Source organism: Peromyscus eremicus, chromosome 3, assembly GCF_949786415.1.
Source record: "Peromyscus eremicus chromosome 3, PerEre_H2_v1, whole genome shotgun sequence".
NCBI lineage: Eukaryota > Metazoa > Chordata > Mammalia > Rodentia > Cricetidae > Peromyscus > Peromyscus eremicus.
The window spans coordinates 30,019,627-30,043,640 of record NC_081418.1 but is presented as its reverse complement, the minus strand read 5'-3'; the positions used below and the strand labels follow the sequence as shown (position 1 = coordinate 30,043,640).

The 24,014-nt window shown below is 41.8% G+C and overlaps 1 protein-coding gene across 1 annotated transcript in view; it reads right to left on the bottom strand.

The window, feature by feature from the left end:
- The window catches only part of Met (MET proto-oncogene, receptor tyrosine kinase), an 83,366-nt gene that overhangs the window by 38,243 nt on the left and 21,109 nt on the right, over window positions 1-24,014 (bottom strand). The window contains exons 3-10 of the mRNA XM_059257397.1: window positions 19,543-19,734; window positions 9,831-9,965; window positions 8,781-8,954; window positions 4,184-4,344; window positions 1,966-2,068; window positions 1,731-1,867; window positions 902-1,063; window positions 68-167 (exon numbers count right to left, since the gene is read on the bottom strand). Coding sequence (XP_059113380.1) covers window positions 68-167; window positions 902-1,063; window positions 1,731-1,867; window positions 1,966-2,068; window positions 4,184-4,344; window positions 8,781-8,954; window positions 9,831-9,965; window positions 19,543-19,734 — 1,164 coding nt within the window. The remainder of the gene's footprint in view (window positions 1-67; window positions 168-901; window positions 1,064-1,730; window positions 1,868-1,965; window positions 2,069-4,183; window positions 4,345-8,780; window positions 8,955-9,830; window positions 9,966-19,542; window positions 19,735-24,014) is intronic.

Sequence of the window (24,014 nt, the reverse complement as noted above, 5' to 3'; positions counted from 1 at the left end):
CCCTGTGTTCTGCAAGCCTGGTGGCAGAGGCAGAGCGCTGAGTAGAATGGGTACCTGGAGGACTCACCACTGTGTAGTTCATGCCCACTTCATGCACATTTATCACCAGCTTTGGGATGCTAACTGAATTCAGGCTTCTTCCAACTCCTGTTATTGTGCTTCCACCGCTGGCAAAATAAAATAGAAAACAGGCATGTTCAGAGCCTTTCCACCAAGCATGTAGAGGCTCAGATTTATACTCAATGATAGTGATAGATGACTAGCCAGAAGGGATAACACTTCTCCAGAAATGTGAGAACATTTGAAAGAAAATGTTATTTCATAAGCTGTAGAAATGCCTGCATGTTTTACTGACTAAATGTGGAGAAGAAATGGCTTTTACACTCTGAAAAATACAAAGAAAAATGTCTGTGACTCTTGTTGTTGGATGATAGAATGAATGGAAACAGGAGAGGCTGAAGTCAGTCCAACACCACACTGGCTAAAACAGAGTCTGGTACAGGGGGAAAGTGTGTGTGTGAAGGAATCCCAGAGCGCAATGAAAGGCAAGAGGAAGGGTGAGTCTGCTGTCATGAACTGCGGCTCAGCAGAGAACTGATACAGATGTGTACACACTATTGTGACATAGGTGTGTATACACCATGGCACCAGGTTGAACTGTTTTTCTCTAAGTTGTTTAGAGCATAACAGGATAAGACGAATGGTTCTTGGCACGAAGTACCATCAATAAAGTCAAACTGTCCCTGAAAACTAAACGTAGTTTCCCATTGAATTGGAAAGTCGCTTCAAAAGAAACACCATTTAAGTGAGGGATGAAAATTCGATGCTTCTTGGTTGTGTCTTCAGCCAAATCCCCCTTCGGCTCTTGCTTTTCTTCTACCCATCGGCAGCTTTTACTTACCTAATAAAAGATTTGGTCGGGTGGATTTCATAAACAATAGGGTCTTCCCGGTAACTGAAGCTGCTTGACTCCCGGTTAGCTAAGTCAATTTTCAATTTCACGGGAAACTCAGCAGAGGTAGCGTGGGCTGGAGTATAGCATTCAAGAATGCTATCTGATACCCTGAACAAGAAGCAAACAAACAAAAGAACAGAAAGAATGGAAGGGAAAAAGTAAAAGGCAGACATTAGTTATTGATGATATATCCAAAATTATATCTGTAAGTCAAAAAACGTAACTCTGTGGAGTTTCCTGAGGTGGTCTAGAAGACAAGCTCTTCCTAGTCTATGTTGTTGACATCCAACTAGATCCCATACTTAGCCTCGCTGAAAGGTCATCCACAACTTCAAAACATTTGGTGGTTCAAGCAATCTTCAAAGTATGTTTGGTACTGGAATAAACTTAGCTCCTTCAACTCTACGAAGGAGAAACATATCCACCTTCCAAATTTAACCTCACCCCTTCCTTCTAACCCTCCACATGTCTTCTTTAGCTTTGAATCTTGATAGAAATGCCTATTTTGATGTATTGCCAATAACCAGGGCCTCAAGCTCACTCTATAGCTGGAATAAGACTCACCACAGTAAAGGAGTGCATGGCATGATAAAGGGTAGAGAAACCAGCAAGAGGCGGGGGAGGAGGGGTGAGGATGGATTTGAGAAGGAGAGAATTGTCAGCAGGAGAGGAAGTCATTAATAAACATCTTTACTATGCTTTGCACAAACACAAAAGAACTAGACTTGATGTGTTAGGTACAGATATTAATATAACAACAAAAAAGTCACAATACCTTTTTAAAGTACATGTCTTTCCACCAATTGAAATGTGTCTAGAATTCCCACTGTTCAGATATTTTCCAGTTAAAGTGAGTAACGTGCCTCCAGCCTGAGGACCATAACTTGGAGAAATACTTGTTATTACAGGATCCTGAATGGGCAGCAAAACGAAAATGTAACTGGTTAATTCCATCATCTAAATAAAAATCAAACATCCTAGGTCATGGAAAAAGCAATGCTTAGACTTACTACGTAGGAAAATGTACTGTATTGTGTTGTCCCTCGACTGTTCGAGATGATTACAGACACATTGAAGTGCTCACTCATCGCAGGACCAACTGTACATTTCAACCTGGAAAAAAAAAGCAGGGCTTAATATGTTTCAAATGCACGTGCATTTTCTGATTTTCTGGTTTGGCTGCTTGTGGTGATGGGACATTAACCCCAGCTTGTGGGCTCATAACTGCAAACAGTAAGCTCAGTTTCATGGAAGCATTAGGCTGAAAATCACATAATTCTATTTTTTTTGAGTGATCATGCCAAACTTTTTATCGATCGTAGTAGGAAACTTCAGTCCTCACCTTGGCAGACTTCACCAGCTAAGAAGTGCATGATAACCTAAGCCTGTAAAATTATGTGGTTGTTTGGCACATGTAAGATAATGATTGCTATCTCAGCAGCATATGAAGCAATGTGCCATCTCCGAATAAGCCAACTCTCTTCATCAGCTTATGCCAACAGCTATGTTTCTATGACTATAGTTGTCACAAGTTTATTTAAATCACTTAAAGCATTATGAAACTGTAGCAGTTTTCCCAGAGAATTATTGTTATTATTGTGCCATGTTGGGGGCGCAAGTATGCACATGGAAGCCAGAGGTCAACCTTGGGTGTTATTTCTCAGGCACCATCTACCTGGCTTTGAGATAGGCTCTCTCACTGGGACCTAGAGATCCCTGATTAGGCTAGACTACCTGGCTAGCAAGCTCCAGGGATCTTCCTGTCTCTGCTTCCCCAGTGTTGGGTTACCAGTGGGCACCACCATGCCCAGTTTTTTATTGGGTGCTGTGTACTGAACTCAGGTCTTCCTACTTGCTTGGCAAGCACTTTGGCAAACGAGACATCTCCTTAGCCACCAACAGAGCCAAATTTTAATCAGTAATTTTATATAGTTTAATATATAGTATATAAAGTTGAAATATAATTTGTTTTACTAAGTAACTTCTAAAAAGAGAGAATGAATTGTGTTTTTTCTTTATAGATCTTAATTTACTTTGCAATAATTAAGAGTTTTGGAGAACAAAGGATGTTTCTAGGGTGAACTTGCTTTTGTCTTTGGGCTAGCAAGCTTGACAGTAATTGGTTTTGGATTCATTAAAATGTATATGTTATGCTCTTCTATGACCCTGGAATGAAATCTATTTACTCTCTAGAACAGATTCAACCATAAAGATTCAACTGTTAGAGCTTCAGTTGTTGCTACTACAATATAACAGTTTCTGAATTACCTGTTCACTGTGGAATTTAGAGACTGCAGAAGGGATATGTAGAATACAGTAGGTCAGGCACTGCCCTTGATCAGAGACCTAAACTTGGTAGTCTGTTGGCTCTGATCTCTGGCTTAGTTTGGCTAGGCTGCACCCCAGCTCTCTGAACTTTAGGTAAGAATGAGACTGACACCTCCCAGGATTTGGGGGAATGCCCAGATAGCAGAGTGCCAATGAATATTACCTCAATATAAATTTAAGATCATCCAAAAAGTGTCTCAAAAATGTGATTGATGGTGTTGCCATTGTTTCAAGGACTAGCAGGTGGATCGTGATAAGGGGACACATGCCAAGCTGTTTACTGATGTCCACAAGAGGACTTTAGAGACAATGTTTGGAGTCTGAAGAGGAAAGGCCACTCTTTCAAATTACAGAGACAATTTCTGCAGAGTTTTTACTTTAGTAGTTTCAAAGTTCCTGGATGCCGGGCTGGTAGGACTGTTCAGTAGGTAAGGTCACAAGCCTGGTAACCTGACCTTCCCATCTAATCCCAGCCCTGGAGACCACAGTGGAAGGAGGTGACCAAATTCCTGAAGTCATCTTCTGACGTCCACATGCAATGCTATGTGTGCAACTGTACACACAGGAATTTGTCAAGCACACAAAACCACAGTAACAAGCATGAACAAACATTAAACTCCAACTCTGTATAAAAATCAGATCAAGCAAACAAGCCACAAAACAACTATTGGATGCTGAATTCATCTTTTTTTTCTTTTTCTGAGGCCATGTCACCTTTTTCTTTCTCCGAGTCTCTCAAATGCTGTGACAGGTCAAGACCCTTATTAATTCATGGATGAACATGTTGAACAATTTATCCTTTTTTAGAAACTCTAATTAAAAAACAAAAACAAAAACAACCCCTTCCCAAACAAGCCTGTCTTCCAAGCCCAGCCCAGCAAAGTCACCCATCTTCCTTACGTATTAGTGGTGCTCTCACTGAGGGTCAAGGTACAGCTCTCATTGCCAAGCAGAACTTTGGTTTTCCTTAAATCAAATTTATTATTCTTCTTGAATCCAAAGTCCCAGCCGCATATGGTCAGCATTGTTCCTCCTTCAAGGGGAGCACTAGTGGGGAAGACCTACAAGGATAAGACAGACTTGAAAGGAAAATACTGCACAATGTGTTTTTTTTCATATTGTGGAAACCAAGCAAACGATGTATTATTTTTTAATATTTATTTTTATTTTGAAAACTTGTGTATACGTTTCTGTGTGGGGGTTTGTGCATGTGAGCACATTGGCTATGGAGGCCAGAAGAGGGCGTTTGATCCCCTAGTCCTGGAATTTCAGCTGGTTGGGAGTTACCTAATTAGGTGCTGGGAACTAAATTCAGGTCCTCTGCTGGCATCTCTCCAACTCCCTGGATCTACTGTAAGTGTATCAATGTGTATTTCTTACATAAGATTTGCAGTAGCTTTTTAAATATGCCAACTACTTGATACATAATATAAATGAAATTACGTAATATTTAATACAAACAACACCTTATTTCTGCTGGAAAAAAATCAAAACTGACAGATCCCCAAATTGGTATTAAAGTCATTTTTCTAATTCTCTTTGACATTATTTTATCTCATTTTAAAGATGTTTTTCCTCATGTTCGATGTTCAGTGACTAATAAGCTCATTTTTGGTGTGTTAAAAGTGAACGCTGGAGAGATTAATAAGATGGGAGCCGCCATGATAAACCAGAGCATGAGCCATTTATGACGTCTGTAAGACAACAGTTCATAGACTAAAACTATTTAGGCAAAACACACTTCCAAGTTAAAAATAAGCTTCTCCCGGGGAGCTGTGTGACAATTGAGAAAGGAAATGCTCTTTTGGGGGGACATATTGTAAATTGTACTGTAAAGCACAATGGTGGGAAAAATGAAATCGAGGAGACTCAGAACCAGCCAAGTCCCAGCATGTACTGAAGCCTGCTCTGCACCAGTCTTACCGCTAAGGACCACTTTCAGAAGAATCCAAATTGGCAAGCATTCCCATCCTTCCTAAGTAAATAATTACAAACCAACGTCTTAACTCACCCTTGTTATAAAACCCTTCCAAATCTTAGCTTAATGCTTTTGTGATCGTCATTTTAGCCATAAAAATCCATTACACAGTTGTGCCTTTCATGAACATTCACCTCTTCTATGTCTAGCCAAATGAGAACTGCTAGAGGAAAAAAAAGCCCCCTGTTTATTATGATATTAGAAATCTAGCAGGAGAGAAGAAGCGTTCGCTCCCAGGACCCTCTTCAGGCCAAGGCTGCCAGGCAGCTGCTGCCCCTTCTAATGAGAAGGTTTTCTCCATCCAAACAGCTGCCCAAGCTGATGTGGACCTGATCCCTCTGCCTCCAGCCCTTCCCCTGCTCCATGTCAAAACTGAAGCCTGTCACTCAGCACACATCATCGCTTCCTATGAAAAGGCAAAGAGACTTGGCGATCATGGAGAAGAGACACAGACTTCTTCGGCAGCTGCACTGGCAAGAGACATAGCAATAACAAATCCTCTGCTACCCCCGGGGCTTCGAAAGGATGCCTCTGCTTAGCATTCGCTGAGCTGAACACTGTCCCAGTAGCTTAAGGAGGAACTGTCCCTCTTCCAGGGGAAAAGGAAGGAAGTTGTCGTAGACCACACACCCTTGCGCAGCCCCAACAATGGGCTGGCAAACTCTGAGTTATCCTGAAGTACAGAGAAACTCTCGGGGCAGGAAATGAGTGTCCTGCATAGAGCCACAGAAGCCGGGTCTCCCACCTGTCTGGGTTTCACAGGTGAAAGATCACATCACTGCTGGGCCCCTTCCAACAAGACTTTCGGATTATGTTAGCGCACCCCATTAAGATAAAATACGAGAAAGCGTTAAAAAAAATTGAAAATTAAGTTTTACTATTGAAGCCACTTTCTGGTTTAGCAGGAAAAAACAAGGTCACAAATGTGTTGGTGGCAATGCACGGCTGCCCAGTCTGCTGTGGCTAGTATCTGGGACTCGATCAATGATATAGTTCTATTGTGTCTCTGAGGTCATCTTCAGTCCCATAAGGTATGAAGGTCCCCCCTCCCGCCACCCGATACATTCAGAATATACTGGGGCAAAGCCCCTCATTTTCTGAACATTTCTCGTTGCTCTTGAAGATTAGGTGGCACATTTGAAACAATGGATTGAGTTTATAATCCTGAAATCACTCATCTCTAAAACAGCAAGGAATCCCAGCCACTGAACACCATGTACCTTGAGAAGCAAGGTTAATGTATATGTATCACAAAGTGAAATTCTATACATCAGCTGGATTTGTGCATGTAGAATTTAGGGCAGAAAAGGAAAGGGGACAATCTATCTTATTTTTTTTTACAGTGAGAACGCCAAATGTCACGGTCTAGTACGGCATGAAATCTCCCTAACAGCTATGGATGGAGGTGGGTGGGGGTGGAGGGCTGGGGTGGGGGGATTTATAGACTCAGCTGTGCTACTTTCTTTCTACTATATAACCCAAGCCTCATCAACTTGTGCATGATACGCTGCAACCTTTTACATTTATTTTGGTTTTACTTTTAAATTTTTTTGGTGGGGGAGTGGGTTGCAAGGGCAGAGAGCGGAAAAGAGGGGGTGGAGAGATGATTGGGATCAGGATGAATGATGTGAAATCCACAAAGAATCAATAAAAAGTTAGAAAAATCAACTGTAGAGTGCTGGACCTCAGAAAGATGAGGGAGGAGGAAGACTTGTATGAGAGACTATGTGGTTCTGGAAAAATCTAAGCTATTGACTCTGCTTTCAACTATTTTTAACAAGGCTTTCATGATTAGTAAAGGGATGCACAGTGGTCAAGATGAAATGTTTCAGCCCGTCAGCTTATCAGTCTGCCTTCTTAAACACTAATGTGGCTAGTTCTGAAAAGAAACTGTTGGGATTTGATTGTGTGTGCCTGTGTATATGTGCACACACACATGCACACATACACACACGCACACACACATACCACACACACATACCACACACATGTACACACACACACACCACACACACACATGTACACACACACACCACACACACATGTACACACACACATGTACACACACACGCACACACACATGTACACACACACACATGTACACACACACACACACACACCACACACACACATACCACACACACACATATACCATACACATGTACACACACACGCACACACACACACACACACACACGCACACACACACACGCACACACACACACATACCACACACATGTACACACACCACACCACACACACACACACACTCACACACTCTGGACAGTTGTCACAGACTGTAAAGAGTTCTAGTTTCTGGCACCTGAAGTCGCCAAGGCAGTTTATAAAAGTATACAGTTGCATGTGGCTTTAAAAGAAGACGGACCAACACAGTGAAGAGTTACAGTTGCTTTTTCTGCTTTTAGTGTGTTCTCTGGCTGGCCCGGCCAAGGCTTGATAATCGTATCACACCTAGCAGAAAACGGTTTGACTGAAAACCCAGTTACCCACTGCAAATCTTGCTCCAAACCGTAACTAAATGGAAACAGCCATGCACTCCAGCCCCATTTCCCCTCGGCTGCTTTGTTTACTCGGAGCGCTCCAGGTGACCAGAGCCCTTTCACTCGACTTTCACAAGAGGCATTTACTAAAGTCCAACTGTTCTACATACAGACAGAAAAGCTAATACTGGGTCCTTGCTGGGGAAATATTTTTCAAGCAAAATATACACGGGCCAAGAGGTTTTCTAAAAAAACTGCCGCAGATCTTCAAACCAGTCTTTATGAAAATCCAACAACACTCAGAGTTGCAATGTCAATGGTGCAAGGCAAATCTTGCTCCAAATGCAAGACTGCAATGGCTGCAATGTCCAGGCCGCCATCCTTGCCAGGAACTGGATTCTTCAACAGCCGAGTGCACTTTCTTTCTTTGACCTATATGTCCTGGCATACAATCAGTAAGTATTTTCAAAGTGAATTAAAGGATATATGGCTTATAGACGTGTAGATGACAGCATAGCTATTCTAGACTCATCATTTCTTGTTCAAGTACATTGAGACAAGATTAAAGCCACCCACAGGTGAACAGGGAACCAACCCCTGTGTGTAAGGATCATCAGTCTGGATGGTTCAACTCAGGGGCCCCATGTATGCCATGGATGTAAGACCTATCTGTGGAGTTGGGGACTTCTGTGTGGGCACCTGGTCTAGAGCAGGCCATGTGGGTGATTCAGGAGGGAACAAACCTGACTGGGGAGCAGTACTGCTCACTCCCACCTCACTGGGTAACACACATGGACCTAAGGGAGAACAGCCACCCTAGAGGGGAACTAGGGAGCACTTCACATGCAGAGTGAGGGGGTGTCCCAATGCCACCTTAGGGACAAAGCCAAGACAGAGAGGGGACTTTGACTGGTCCCCCCCCCACCAAAATGAATAAGTTGACTTTTGCATTCTTTTTTCATTATCGGAATTTTCATTTACTAAAAAATTATGCACAATGGCGGACAGGTAGTCCTACCTTATCAATTGCAGGCAGACAGATCTCTTGAGTCCAGGCGCCGCTGGGGCATTCATCAGAACGTACACATTGATTGTGGCACCAGCCACACTGCACAAAGGAAGGGGCGGAAAGACACTGACTGCAAGACTGAAAATGTCCACAGCCCAGGCCATTCAACGGGATCTTGGAGATCTGCAGAGAAAAGGGACAGAAAGAGTTCTAGAGGGGTTTGGGTTTGCTTAAGTAAGAACTGCATGCGTAAAAGTTACACAGAATTCTCACCTGGTAGCATCTAATAAAGATAGCATCTATGCGAAAATCCCATAGTATTGGTTTTAAGGGATCTAAAAATGTCAAACGCCTCCTCTTACTCTTGATACATACATGATAAAATGGTCACATTGTTTGCTGAATAGTGTGCAACTGAGATGCTTGCCACCTGGGAGGCTGAGACAGGGCTGTGAGTTTCAGAAAATCTTGGACAGCACAGCCAGAACTAACTCACTAACCCCTCAACCACCACTTCAAGAAAACATCATTACTGTCTGGTCCATAAGCACTACCCTATAATGCTAGAAGTTCTACAGCTTAGAGACGTGGCTCTGTCTGAGATGATTTTAAAATAACAAGAGAGACGAATGTAAGCTGCAGGGGAAGCACTTGAAACCCTGGAAAGTTCTATGGAAGGTCACATACCATTCTGGTATCACGACCTACATCTCTCTCTTAGAGGACAGGGATTACTGGCTGGAGTCAAATTCCTGTGTGTGTCTCCAGGATTTATCTGCCTGCTCTGGGGTTCTGCCTTAGGACTGTAATTTGCATTCTGGTGTTTGTTTTTTTCACTGCAAAACAGGACTGAAGGATAAGTGCACATTCTAAAGAAGATCCCCTCAGGCCTAATCTCCCCTGGATAATAGATAACTCTACTTCAAGCAATCTCTGGAAGACTCAAGAAAGAGCTAAATGGAGGAGATATGAATCAAGACTCAGAGAGAGGTTATTAAAACAGCAACAACATTCAAAAAGAGCCATATCCATGGAAATTCCAGTGGAAAGAGGCCTTACCTTCTTCCCCGTGACAACCAATGTGTAGCCATTTTGGTTAGATGGATGTTCAACAATAACTTCTGGAGATACAGGATGGGAATCCAGAAGGAAGTTCACATGAGGGGTGGAAGGTAGAGTCCGAGAAAGCACGACCTGAGAAACAAAAGAAAACACCCCCATTTCCACAGACTCGCCTTAAACACAGCAGCACAGCAAAGTGCATCAGCGGTCTACCGGAAGACCCACAGTTCATCCTGTGAGAAATCAATACAACGTCTTCTCATCTCCTCAAAGCCAATTCATCTGAACTCGAATGTTTTGCCCATGGCCTCAGCAGTTTCTAGCGAAAGATCTTGCAATCAATCAGCCAGCACATTCAGACCAATCCTTACAAGTGCATGGACAACTGGGGGAGCCAAAGCTCTCCCCCAGAATGAAGCCACCACATAGGGCACACAGCTTCTGGATTATTAGCTAATCTGTCCTTTCAACCCTCCCCATGGGGCAGTTTCCCTTGAAGTCAGGCTAAGAGCAGAAGACGGGGAGTCTGGAAACCCAGGCCTGATTCCAGTTTTGCTACTCTTAAGCTGTAATTATAGATCTTCTGAGGTCAGGATAGACCCCGGCTATTTGAATTGAATGCTGATATCTATATACATATCTCACTGTCTCATGATATTCTATTACTTATATTACAAATGAAGTTCTACATTTTGTCCTGGCTTTAAAAATAAGGCCTGGTGGCTTTAACAATGTTTGAATGATGTGTCTGGAGAAATGGTGTTATTGTGGCTTTCAGGTATTTGTCATGAGGGACATTCCCCGGCAATACAATTTCCCTCCTTCCTGTTTCTAGACCCCAGTGACAAGGGAAGTTCAGAGACAGATCAGCTGGGGGGATAAGATCAGGACGGCTATCTTAGCTGACTGGAGATTTCAGGAGGGTTTGGGCATGCTCAGAGAGACTCTTAAGTAGGTCATCAGTTTGCACACAGCGGGTGTTGGGTAAGCGGCTGATTCAGAACTGGGCTTCATAGCTACTGTGAAACTGCCCTACACTTCCAAGAAACGTTTACAAGTTATATTTTCAAAATGCATTGATTTGCCATATGAAATCCTGGGGCAGCCATGGTTACTCTGAAATTAGAATAAAAAACGAACCAACCAACCAAACAACAAAAACACTCCCTCGATCATAGTTTTCTCATTCACAAAACAGAAGTGCAGGTTAGAGACGTGATTAAGTGCTTTGTATTCAGATACACACAAAATATACTTATTCTGGAGAAAAATAGTCAATTTTTTCTTCTTCTTTAACACAATGAAGAATCCAAGTAGCCTGAAACAATTTAGGAAGATTTCCAAGTGCTTAATTTGTTCTCATGGGGTGAAGTGTTAATAGAAAAACTAACCAAATGCACATTGAGCCATAAAAGTTTAACATCGCGACATTTCTGTTCTACTCTGAACACTCAACACATTGAAAACACCTCCATTAACGGGGTGGTTATATTTGCACAGAAGTTTAATGGTGGCTCAAAGGTCATGTGGTCATGACCTCAGAGGTCACGTGGTCAGGATGGAAATTACTGTTATTTCCCACATGTAGGGCTCAATAGGCATTCGTGACCTCTGTGGGCGATGTGAAGAAGAGTTTAATTTCCATTCCCTTGCCCCCACCCCTGGGCTGCTCACTGATCTGACGCTGAAGACCCCAAACCCCTATACCATATCACCTGGATTTCAGCTCTTCAGTTTTGCAATCTTAAATCTTTTTTGGTTCTTAGTTCTCCCATTCTCTATAGTTCTCCAACCAATTATTTCTCTTTGAATAAAAGACTTAAAAAATATTCTTTTCTCATGCACAAGTCAAAATCAGCACAAACATCAGCTTGTCTTAATACTCAGCCTCCCGTGATTTCCACTTCTTTGATGACTATGGATCAACTCTTGGATATTTGCATTCTTCACGAATCTTCCTGGTTTCCTCTGTGCTCCTCGACCTACTGCATGACATTGATCGTCTCCCAGAACCCTTTGAAAGGATGTGTTGCATTTTCCTTATACTGCTGTCACGTGAGATGTCAGGACTGGAGTTGTGGAGCCTTATGGTAATTCTATATATAACCTTCTTGCTTTGTTTAGAATTTCTTGTGTCTATAATAAGCAATCCCTTCTTAATTACTAGATTGTTATCTCAACTTTATCACATATCTGATTAGATGCACTTCCCAGGAATGATTAACCTTTCCCTTTCTTTTCATAAAGAAGCTCTGCTCTTTGTATCCTTGGCCTTGGGTTGATTGATTTGTTTTTGCCTTCTCTGATTTTTCAGCTGGAGACACTATACACACGACATTTTTATCATAGGTAACTGCATCAGACACATGCTAAGTGCTTCTTAAGAGATCAGAGTGACTGTCCACAACTATTCGGGTAGATACTGTTTTTGCTTTCAATAAAATCCAAGGGAGAATTTAGCTAGAAAGTGCAAGAGTCGGGTTTCCCAGAGGCTTTACCTAATGCCAGACTCCCGGGGCTTGAGCCCTCCTTAAACACCCAGCTGCTTGGCTCTAGGAGCCCTGGAGTAAGTACCAATATGAAGCTTCAAGTCAGAACTCTCACAGAGCACTGGGGAGTTGAAGCTAAAACAGCTTTCACAATGCATTTGCTTGCCAGTTAGTTACTTCTTGTTTTAGTAACCTTGGCTGCATGAGTTGAGCATGCCTAAGAAGACCTCTCTGTTTTAATGAGCGTAGATGGTTCAGATGACATCGTACTAGCCTAGCTAGCAAAGCTTGTGGACTAGAATGGGTGCTGTCTGCTGTGGAGACTGGGCATCAGGAGAAGGCAGGAAAGAAGGCCGTGAGAAGAGGGGGTGAATCTTTGCCTTTGCACTGATGAGCAGAGAGACCTTATCACAGATGCAAATACCTCTTCACTTCATCATTAGCCTTTTCTCTGCAGGAACATCCACTGTATGGAAATGCCAAGAATGCTTTTTCTATCATTAATCCCTCCCTTTCTCTCATTGCCAGAATCCTAAATAATTGAGTAACCACTAAAATCCTCAAAATACCCCTGAAGCAATGCTTGCAAGAATTAGGAGTTGCTTTTTGTTGTCATGGAGATACTTCCAGGGACAGAACAGAATTTGGCATGTAAGTTTAATTCTTATGATAAATCACTTGGCAATCTGAGAACAATTAGTATGAAATAGAAGACTGGCAATTATCTTTCGAGTTTCTACTGTGTCCATGACTAATCCTTAGTATTTAGACCACAAAACCTTTTTCTTTAATGATCCTGAAAATATAGATCTAACGCATTGTTTGAGAGGTGGGGAGATGGAAGAATTCGAGAATTCGAATTTACTTACTCATTGTGGTTATTAGGCCACATAAACTTCCCAATAAGGTATCTGAGAGAGGATGTGAGAAAAAAAATACACGAACAGATAACCGGAAAATTGGTAAATATGAACAAAATAATTTTATGTGAGGTTCTATAATTCATAAAAACCAAATTTCCCTACCATATACATAGTTTCATTTTCAATTAAACAGCTTTGCAATTTAATTTTGTTTAAAAACAGATGAGCACAATTGAACATAAAATAAACCTATGTGGCTGTCTCCTTTCTCAAATGTTTGTGTCTCTCTTTTTCAAAGTAGACAATTCCATAATTTCATGTGAGAAGGGGAAGGGTGGGGGGTGAGGTGGAGGAGGGTGTAGTGGTGGTTGTAGGGTCAATAGGAATTTCAGTGGTCACTCAAACCTCTTCATGAATATTAAGGGGTAGGAAATGTCCTTAATGTCCAGCAACCCTGATTAAACGCCTTGTTTGGCTGTCCACTGATGGCTTCCAGGGGCCTTCCCTGTCCTTCATGGAACCCACCCTCACCCATGCTGCTCTGATCTAACCACACCCTTCCCCATGTGACCCGCCACACAGATGTTTGGGGGAGGGTGCTGCATCTCCCACTGTGATGGTTTCTCCAGTGAGAATTCACTGCTGTCCCTTCCATCCCTGAAGCTTCCAGCCTGCGTTACAGAGGCCTAGGTGTTAGAGTCTATGCAAATTTGTGCAATCATTACTGAAGTCAACTCTGAGATACTTTCAGCAGCTCAAGGAACACGAACATCCCTTAACAATTATTGTCCAATCTCCCCAGCCGCTGACAACTACTAATCTACTTTCTCTCTGTTTATTCCTGTTCTAGACATTACATGTAAGTGGAAATTGACATTATCTGGCCTTTATGTTGGCATTTGCTACTTAGTATAAGTTTTTAAGATTCATCAATGCTCCCTCTTATTGCCAAACAACATTTTGCTCTATATACAGACCACATTCTATGCATTTATGTACCACTCAACGGGCATTTGGGTAGCCCCTACATTTTGCCTTTGAATATAATGCTACTATGGATAGATGTGGAACTTCCTGTGTGAACATATACTTTGATATTTCCTGTGTGTTGAACCTAGGATACGGATTTTTTAAAAACCTTCATAAGGTTTTTATCATGTAACCCCATCTTTAACTTTTGAAAAGTACTGCTAAGCTATTTCCCACAGTTTCTGTACTACTCCACATCCTTACAAGTTAGGGGTACCACTTTCGTTTTCTTTTTTCATTTCCATTTTCTTGAGGCAGGGTCTCTCTAAAAAAACCATGGCTGTCCTAGAACTCACTATGTAGATCAGGCCGCCTTGAATTCACAGAGATCTACCGGTCTCTGCCTCTCAAGTGCTAGAGTTCTGGGATTAAAGGTGTGTTCCACCATATCTAGCCCTGTTTTCCATTTTCTTAACTATGGCCTTTTTAGCAGTGTGAAGTGACGCTTTACTGTGGTTTGGGTTTTTATTTTTTACCAAGTAGGTTTTATTTATTTATTTATTTTTTGTAAGAGGAAAGTTTACTTCAAGAGAGTCAGTGGAGATCCTTGCTTGGCCATCCCTGCTCATCACCCATAGTCAAGGCTTTGAAAAATGTTTCCTCACAGTCAGCGTGAGCCTCGATGGTGCAGGGTCCTAGAGAGGCTGCTAAGTGGCAGGGTGGATTCACACCGGAGAAACAGAGCAGGAGATGAAGCACACTCCCCAGACACCGGTGGGGCGGATCACCTGGGGAAGGGTGTGGGACAGCAGAGGCGGAGTGGCAGCGTGGTGTGCCAGAACAGCATGGGTGAGGGTGGGTTCCATGAAGGACCATGGGTCACAGCTGCTGTCATGCCTGTGCCACTGATGGACTTTGTGCTCAAGACCGCACAGACCCTTTCCCGCTCACGCTGCTTCTGTCAGGATTTTGTCACAGTGATGAGAAAAGTAACTAAGGCAACTTCCAAATTAGTACTGCAAACACGTCAGCTGCAGGGCAGCCAGTCAACGCACAGAGTTTTTCTGCTACTGCTACTTAAGAGGAATAAAGGTTCATAAACTAATGCTGTGTGTGTTTCATATTTCACATGTCGCTCTGGTTTCCCGCCTTCCCTCCTCCCCACAGGAAGCATCCACGAAATAAATTTTAGCTTCTCTATGTTATCTACAACCCAAACAAACAAAAGTTTCACATTTTCCCAGGGTTTCAAATATTTATGATGCTCTAAATTTCTATGCATGTGATAGTGAACAAAATATATGTCCTTCAAAAGCATTGCAGACATTACTTTTACAAGACTATACATGAACCCAGCTTAATTTTTAGTTATGGTCATGATCTTGAAATTCTTACTTACAGTAAGTTCTTATTTAGCACAAAGAAGCATCTGAACTCACTATACATATTTTCTTCAAAATAAAAAGACTAATGCTAATAATATTCTTTTGGACTATATCTAGGTCAGTGTTGTATATTTCATTTTAAATGATATTTTTAACGATGCCTCTGTGTGAACATTTTATAAGAGATGAGTAAATTAACAATTCCTAAAGAGAAACGATGTGTGAGTTTAATCTTCATTCAGACACATCTCCAATGCTCACATTGCCGAACCTATATGTGTCTACATATTAGAAAATAACAATAATTCTAAACTTGAGGCATGCCATTGCCTTCCAATGGGAAGCACTGATGTGGTACACCAGGGTGGTGGTGTAAAAGCCCCAAGAATCTGACGACAGGAGGTCAGCAGAAGAACTGATTTTACAGAAAGGAAGTAATTATTCTCAACTTCACTGATTACCAACATAATCCTTTAAGTAGTGGTCATAAAGAATGATCACGACCAAAAGACATCTTTCCTCTTTAAGTTTCTTGCTAGACCCAACTAGTTCAGATAAGACTAGAAGAGAAAGAAAGTGATGGGTGTTGCCAACACTGAGAGTAACAGAACAGGAAAGGGGAGAGCGGTGAAGAAAGACCAGGGTGGTAGCAGAGAACTTCACGGTAGATGTGCTTGTGCCCAGGCAGCGGGCCCTGTTAGCAGACACAGTGTGGCTGTCCAGTAAATGTTTGTGGAGCTGGATTTGAAGCAAGTCTTGGAAAGGCCTCTGGCCCCCTCCCCCACCCCGGATCCCCTCACTCTCCCCGGCCTGAAAGCCATGCACAAATATTTTAATAGCAATGCTTTGCATTTAGAGATTAAAGGTCTTAGACAAGGGCTGTAAAAACAAAAAAATCAAGCAAGCATTGTTTAGATGTAGATTAGATGAGGAGCTCAGAAGGGGAGACGTGGGCAATCCCCGTGATTAGTCCTGTGATCTTCATGAGAATCCATCCTTCTCCCACATGGCCCAGCACACTGGGCTAGGTTTCTCCGTAAGGGCACATACTCTCATTGTTTACTTCTGCTATCTCAAACACTACTTAGTATTTTACTTCAAAGCCTCCCAAGAGAGTGATCATGCAAATCAAAACCGTTTTTGAATTCTATTATTGACCTACTTCCACTGATCTAGACTCAGATACATGTACACGTCAGTGTATTTAGATTTAGCTGCACCTGCGTGAGATAAGTTACACTTTTTTTTTAAAGTTAGCAACATGTCAGAAATGTACTCTCTGCCATGCACAGACTATTGTTAGCTAAACAATATAATTCTTTCTAATCAAATAACCACTGTGAAATACCTGATTCACTCTGCACCCAACAGCTGGGGCTGTAGCTTGTGTTCCCAGCCCGAGCCGAACACCAACACAATAGGAAGGGCAGAAACAGCTGCAAACTCTGGGGATAAAAAAATTTGCTAAGCAACTCTGCCATTAGGCTTGAGGGTAGGAAGGAAGTAAAATCATTTCTCTGTGTTTTTCATGTGTGGCAGCTGCCTTGGGAGGGAAAAAAAATATGTTGATTCTATTTTGTAACAGAAATGCTATAGTATTTACTAAAACATGAGTTGCAGAGACTTAGCCGGGCCTCGGCTTTAGAGTTTTCGTCCAGTCAAAACACTGACAGAACCTGGTAGGAAGTGACTCTGGCAAAGCCAGCTGAAGGCCTCCTGTCTTCTCGGCCTCCTTCCTTCTTTCCTCCACTGTGCCTGATGTAAACAAACTGGATTTCAGTGTTGTTGGCTGCCTGATTCCATGACTGTCAAATGCTTTAGGTTTATTTATATAAAACTCGATGGAACACAAGTATCAATAGAAATAAATCCCCAGTGGTCCCAAGCTCCTTATCTGTATGCACTATTGCTGCCAGGCAAGCATTTTAATCTCCTCTATCAAAATTTTATTTCCTCAAAGGCAGGTTCTGGGTTTCCTTTGCTTCACTCACTTGCCCAGTAGAGAAAAGTCAGTAGGCTCTTAATATATGCTTGATGACTTCAAAATTATCTTTTTTTCTTTGTGACATTAATTACAGAAGACAGCTTTTTCCTCCCATACACACCAAGAGACAAGAATCAACTACAGAACTTTAATCATAATGAGTATATGATTTTATATAAACATGATATATCCCTTGGATTGTATGAGTTCTTTTATTAAAGTAACTTACTTAAAAACGGGATTTCATGATAATTTTAACATGTGAGAATAGACTATGACTCTTTTGATGTTTAATAAAATATTCCTTTATGGACAAAACAGGTTATACTTAGGAATATGTATATATATACATGCAAGCACACACACACATATATGCAGGCAATAACAGTGCAAAAAAAGAGGTCATGAATTTGAAGGAGAGAGGAAGGAGAGTTTGGAGGGAAGAAAGGAAGGGAGAAATGTTGTAATTATATTATAATCATAAAAATAAAAAAAGTACCTCTCAAACCTAAAGTGACTGAAAAAGTGTGTTAATGAAGACCTGGGTTGGTACAATAATGGGCAACTTAGGAAAAAAAGAAAAGCAGAAATGAAGACGAAGGGAAGCAAGCCGTTGCCAGGAGCACATCCAGAACTCACTAGATGTCCACTTGTCCTTCAGAGTCTATGGAATAGATAGCAATTATCAGTATGAATGAAGAAGCAATGTAATCCCATTTCAAAGACAACAGGTGATGGCCATATTGAAATGTCAAAGTGCGTAAGTTTGTGGAAGGAATGCATGTCCCAGTTTTACAGTTAAGAACAGAATTAAATGAGCAAGACTGGTGAGGCAGGCAGACAGTATACAAGACAGGGAGAGCAGGAGAAGAGGAGTGGTCAGCAGTGAGGGAGCAGTAGTTGGGGACACAGTGTGCAAACGCTCCTATCACAGGATCTTTGTCAACATTCTGTGACACTGTGACTTTGAAAAAGTCCCACTAAGCTCAAGAGCATAAAAGAAATGATTTGTAGCTCTTAAATTATGGCAGTGACCAACATCCAGACTATTCTAAAGACAATGAGAATTTTCAAAACTTTGCTTTGTAAAATAATACAGATACACAATGCCTAGATGGATAAGTCAGAGGGAAATCTCATCAGCCTCAGTTAAGGTTTACTAGATGCCATTATCCGATCAGGATATTAACTACATCAGACAACTAAAAAACAAGCATCTTCCCCTATAAGACATTCCTAATATTCACAGAAGTCTCACAGATGTCATTGTCCTCCTGTATTAATTGAGAATCTGCTCACGAACTCATGGTGAAAGCACCAATAACTATTAAAGCGATAAAATACATCCAGCATGAGGGGTTGTTAATTTCTGCAAAGTGGTATGAGTCTTGTATCTAGGAAACACTAATTCCATCAAGTCTGAAATGTGAACCTTTATTGCATGGAAATAGTGTCAATGGCCATTAGAAGCCTTTCTTAATAAAGACTGCTTTTAAAAATATTAAGTATCTGAACTTCTTTGTGTGGGCCTCCACCATTTTGCAGAATGCGGAGAGCCTGAGTTCTAGAGGGATTTTGTTGATAAACATCCCTTCCTGAATCCTGCCAATGTCTCTCAGGGATATGAATGTCTCTTCTCATGGACACACACAGTTCACACAATAGCTCTCCTTTGATCCACAGTTTCCCCTGAAAGAGGAAAACATTGCCTGGAAGTGCTTAATTGTTTCATTTTTACTTTCCAATCATGTGACAGAAGTTATGAATGGAAAATTAAAAAAAAAGGCCATTCCAGATGAGAAAATTAAAGCAACCACGTTTGAGTTGAAAGGTTCAAAAACTTTACAAAAACAATCTACCTACTTCATAAAAAGCAGGCCATGCTTCACTGTTGACCTTTTAGGTTCTGTCTCTAGCTTCCACTGTGATTTTCACTTTTTAGCCTGTTTGTATATATCTTACGGTGAAAACAAAAACAAATCAATTACACAGAACCAGAGACTCTAAGAAAACACTTACCTGCATGAAGCGACCTTCTGATGTCCCTAGATTAGCAATGGTGAGGTCCCCTTTAATGAAGGTGGATATAGATGTCAAGAGCACGTGGGTGAACTGGCCCATGAATAAATCAACACGTTGCAAAGCCGTGGTAAACTCCGTCCGATATTCATCACTGCGCGCTTCACAGCCTGATGAATTTCTCAGCAGGGTCTGGAATAACATATGGCCATAAAGTTAAGGTGAATCCGGAGGCAATCACACCAGTAAGAAACTTCGCTGTGTGTCACTAAAGAGCTTGCTCAGAATGTCAAGCAGACCAACAGCCCTACCCATGCCCCAATGCTGTAGTGACTGAAACGGCTCCAGTTTTACTAGGCACTGTTGTGTGTACGGGCGCTCAAAAATGGGAGGCAAAGAATGTTATCTCAGTTTTACACTGTGGTTCAAATGGGAACTCATGAAGACAGAACCTAGATGCTGCTGAAAGAAAAAGAAAATCTTAAATATCTCATTCCTTGACATAAGTGTACAGTTCCTAGCAGCAAGTCCTATGAAATGAATTTCAGATGTATTAATAATAGTAATAATAATAATATATTAGCTGTTAAAATTCATACTACGACATACCTTAAAACTCATGTATATGTGCATGTTTTTGACCAGAGAAGTGGAAGGAAGTAGTAGTTATAGAGAGTTTATGGGGAGGCTGCTGGGCATATGCTAACTGCCTTCATCAAGGTCCTGAATGCATGCATTTTATACAATTCCTACAATCTTTCTGTGCTCAGAAATTGAGGTAATCTCTGTTTTACTCTCCCCATCTGTAAAATAGAGATTGCTACAGAAAAATGTCCCCGCCACACAGAGTTGTGAAGATTAAATTCAGTAGCTCATATGAGTCTCTGAGAACAGAATCAGCATGCAGAACTCCTCTTTACACTTGGCCACCACTGGGAGAAAGGTTTAAAAAATGTGCACATCAAGTATCGCGGTAAGCAGCTTCCTGAAAGACATGTACCAATATGGTGATGTTCAAATTCAACTGGAAGGGTTAAAAAAATACTGTTCAATACTACAGGACGATGACAAGCACTGAGGATCCCTGGCTCTATGTACATATTCAGAATCCTGGTTTTTCTTTTACCTCTCAAGTCTAAGCATTTGTTCTTCCTGTGCAGGACCATTCACACCTGGACATCCACATCAGACTACCCACGCCTGCAGTCTAGGTTCACTCGTGGACCGCACACTCGTCATACTCTCCCTGGCAGTGTGTGTCTCCTGTGATATTTATTTCATTGATTCAACATCTGCATCTCCATCCACATGTCTGAGAGATCCCCAGGCTTAACATAACTCCCTGCTTCCTGACCTTATGATATTATACACTTCACAGAATGACTCTTCCATCCCTCCAGATGTTCAATTCAGACATCTAAGTGTTTTCAAGATTCCTCCTCTTTCATCCCTCTCATGTAATCTACCTTCAGTTTCCATCAGTTTCATTTTCAAACTGTCCTAGTAACTTTTTGTTGCTGTGATAAAACACCGACCAAAGGTGACTTGGGGCAGAATGGGTTGTTTGGTTTACATGTCCGAATCACGGTCCACCACTGAGGGAAGTCCGCAGGAACTCAAGCAGAGGCAGGAACCGCAGAGCAAAGCTGCTTACTGGCTTGCTTCTAGGGTCACAGTCAGCTATCTTGCTTATTTCTCCCAGGACTAGCTGCACAGGGATAATACTACCCAGTGTGGCTGGGCCGTCCCACATCAATTTACAATCAAGAACATGCCACCCAGAACTGCCTACAAGGCATTCTGGTGGAGGCATTTCCTCACTTCCGGTTTCCCAGTTCTGAGTGACTCTAGTTTGTCAACAGACTATTTCCAAGACCTACCCCTGGTCTTTCTGTCTCCAGCACCACGATCTTTGTCCTAGCCACTGTCAGGTTAGCTGTTCGTATTACAGTAGATCTTTTTTTCTCTTTTCTTTTTAATGATTCAATACCTCTTCCCTCTTCTTTTCTTTTTAGAACATTTAATGTATTTCCTTGCTCTTAGGAAAATAATTTTTAACATGGCCTGCTAGATTTCATATCATGTGACTTCTACCCAACTTCTGCAGGTCTGTGTTCTCTGTATCTCAGTGTGCAGGTCCTCCTTTAGCTGTCCAAGTGTTCCAGGCATCTTCCCATTAACGACCTTGACTTATGCGGTTTCCTCTTCCGGGGTGCTCCTCCCATGTTCACGTAGCTAAGTTAGCACCTAAGCGTCCTTTGTTTATGAGCTTAGTACCAGCCTCTTACAAGACTTGTTCTGATGCTCACTCACATCAAGCCAATGCTCCTGTTGTAGATTCCCATGACAGCTTTTGCCCATTCGTCACAGAGAACAAGCACACCGTACAGTTTCTGTTACAACTCAACATTTCCTTGTGTAATTAATGTCAGCTCCAGTCATGGGTCTCCGATCCTTCAATACTACATTGCGAGTGGTAGAACATCCGGAAAATAGAGAGCTAATCAACAATGATAGAATGACTGAATAAACAAGGCGGAGGGGGCATGAGTGTGGAACAGTGAACTATTGTTTTTTAAACTGTCTTTTTCAGGAATAGGGCAGTCCTGATGGCAGCTGGGAACTGATAAATCTGTGCAAGATGAAGGCAGTGGGATATACTAAGGAAAGTGAAGTCTATCTTAGATGAAAAGAAGTGAATGTTCATTCTCGGACATCTTTATAAACAGCTACAAGTCTAGGAAAATGATTTGAAAGTTAGAAATCCTCTATTATTATCATGTATTATAATCATCAGAAACTTTTAATATTTTGTGGTGTTTGTGACTGAACCAGGGCTTTTTACATGCTAGGCAAGCACTCTGTCACCCAGCCTCATCCCCTGCCCTACAACTCACTGTTTAAGAACAACAAAAATTTCAGTTTTATTTCTGTATCATGACTTCATTCCTTAAGGCTGACCACCCATCACATGGAATTGTAAAGTTCTTACATCTTTTGCCGCTATGACTAAAAGCCACCTAAAATACTCTATTTCGTGCACTGACAACTTCTTCATTTTAAATGGCAATCAATTAGCAAACTGAGAGAGTCTTAGAGATACTAAGCCTATTGTAGCTCGTAATTAAGCAAATGTTTCAGTTCTGGACACTTATTTTGATGTATTAATGAGCACTAGCTCACGATTTAATTAGAAGCTCTTCTTGGCTAAAGCACTATAGATTATTCTGAGGCGTAGCAGGTAACTGGGATGTACCAGAAACTCAACAGAGATCAATGAATTGATAATTGAGTTTCTACTGGTGATCACTGATCCATTTTGTAGAGATAGCCAGAGCCAAGGGAAGCTGCTTAAAGGGGAAATGAACCATTTCAAATCTTAGACTATCTGGAGTGCTCCATTAGAAGAGATGTTTCACAGCCAGGACTCTGTGGCTGTCTTGCTCCTTCTTTTATTAGGCTCTGCTTCCTCCCCTCTACATCGGGGAACTTTAAAACTTGACCTAAGGCACAGAGTTACTTAATGGATTTTCTGGGATATAAATACAATTCATAGTTTGTGGAGCCATTGTGGATCATAAACCATTGTCAGCTTTCTGTCATGAAGACACAGGAACTCTCATTATTTTTTGTTCCCAGTGCCCTCCAACACGCCTAAGTAATAAGCCTTGTTGGAGAATTTGTGTATCTGTAAAGTCACCTGAGATAAGGCCCTTCTCCACAGAGATAAAGCCCTTCTCCGGAGCAACCAGCTTTAAGGTGCACCTTGCTGAGTCCAATGAACAGGGGATTGGGTCAGGTGATCTCTGGGAGTTCCTTGGAATGCCTGCAAGCCTACAAGAGCTTGCTGACTTTTTCTTCAGTGGAAAGAGGTTGCTGCACCCAGGGCTTCCGCCCCTATACACCTGTTTCCACAGATGTAAAGGTTAAATATAAATCTGCATCAGCATTGATGTAGTATTTACATTGTGAACTTTAAGGCCCTTCCTTTGGGAAATCAGTCTCTAAAATTCCTGCTTTCAAGGATTAGTAATATGGAGTTCTGTCTCTATCTCTCTCCAGTCAAATTCCTATGTGAAGACATTGCACAATGCTAGGACAGGCTCTCCAGGACTCCTTGATCTTGAAAGATTGTGCAATTTGGAGCTAGGAAACAAACAGGGTCAAGGACATTCTAGTTTCACAATGCATGGGTCCATATCTACTTCTTTTTCCTCTTTCCTCATAGCAGAAAACTAAAAGGGAGGAGAAGAACACTTCCAGAAAGAAGTGATGTCCCAACATTCACTGCAGGAGAGGGGACTCTCCTCATCTCTCTTCCTGCTGAGATTCTTGGGCAACCCAGAGCCTGGGGCAGGCCCACAGAGCTGCACGCTGTCTGAGCAATGGGATTTTCATAGTGAGCCTTGGTTTAAGCTCTCCATGTTGCAAAGCACCATGCAAAGAGGGCTAACTCTCAGTCTGACCTTAAT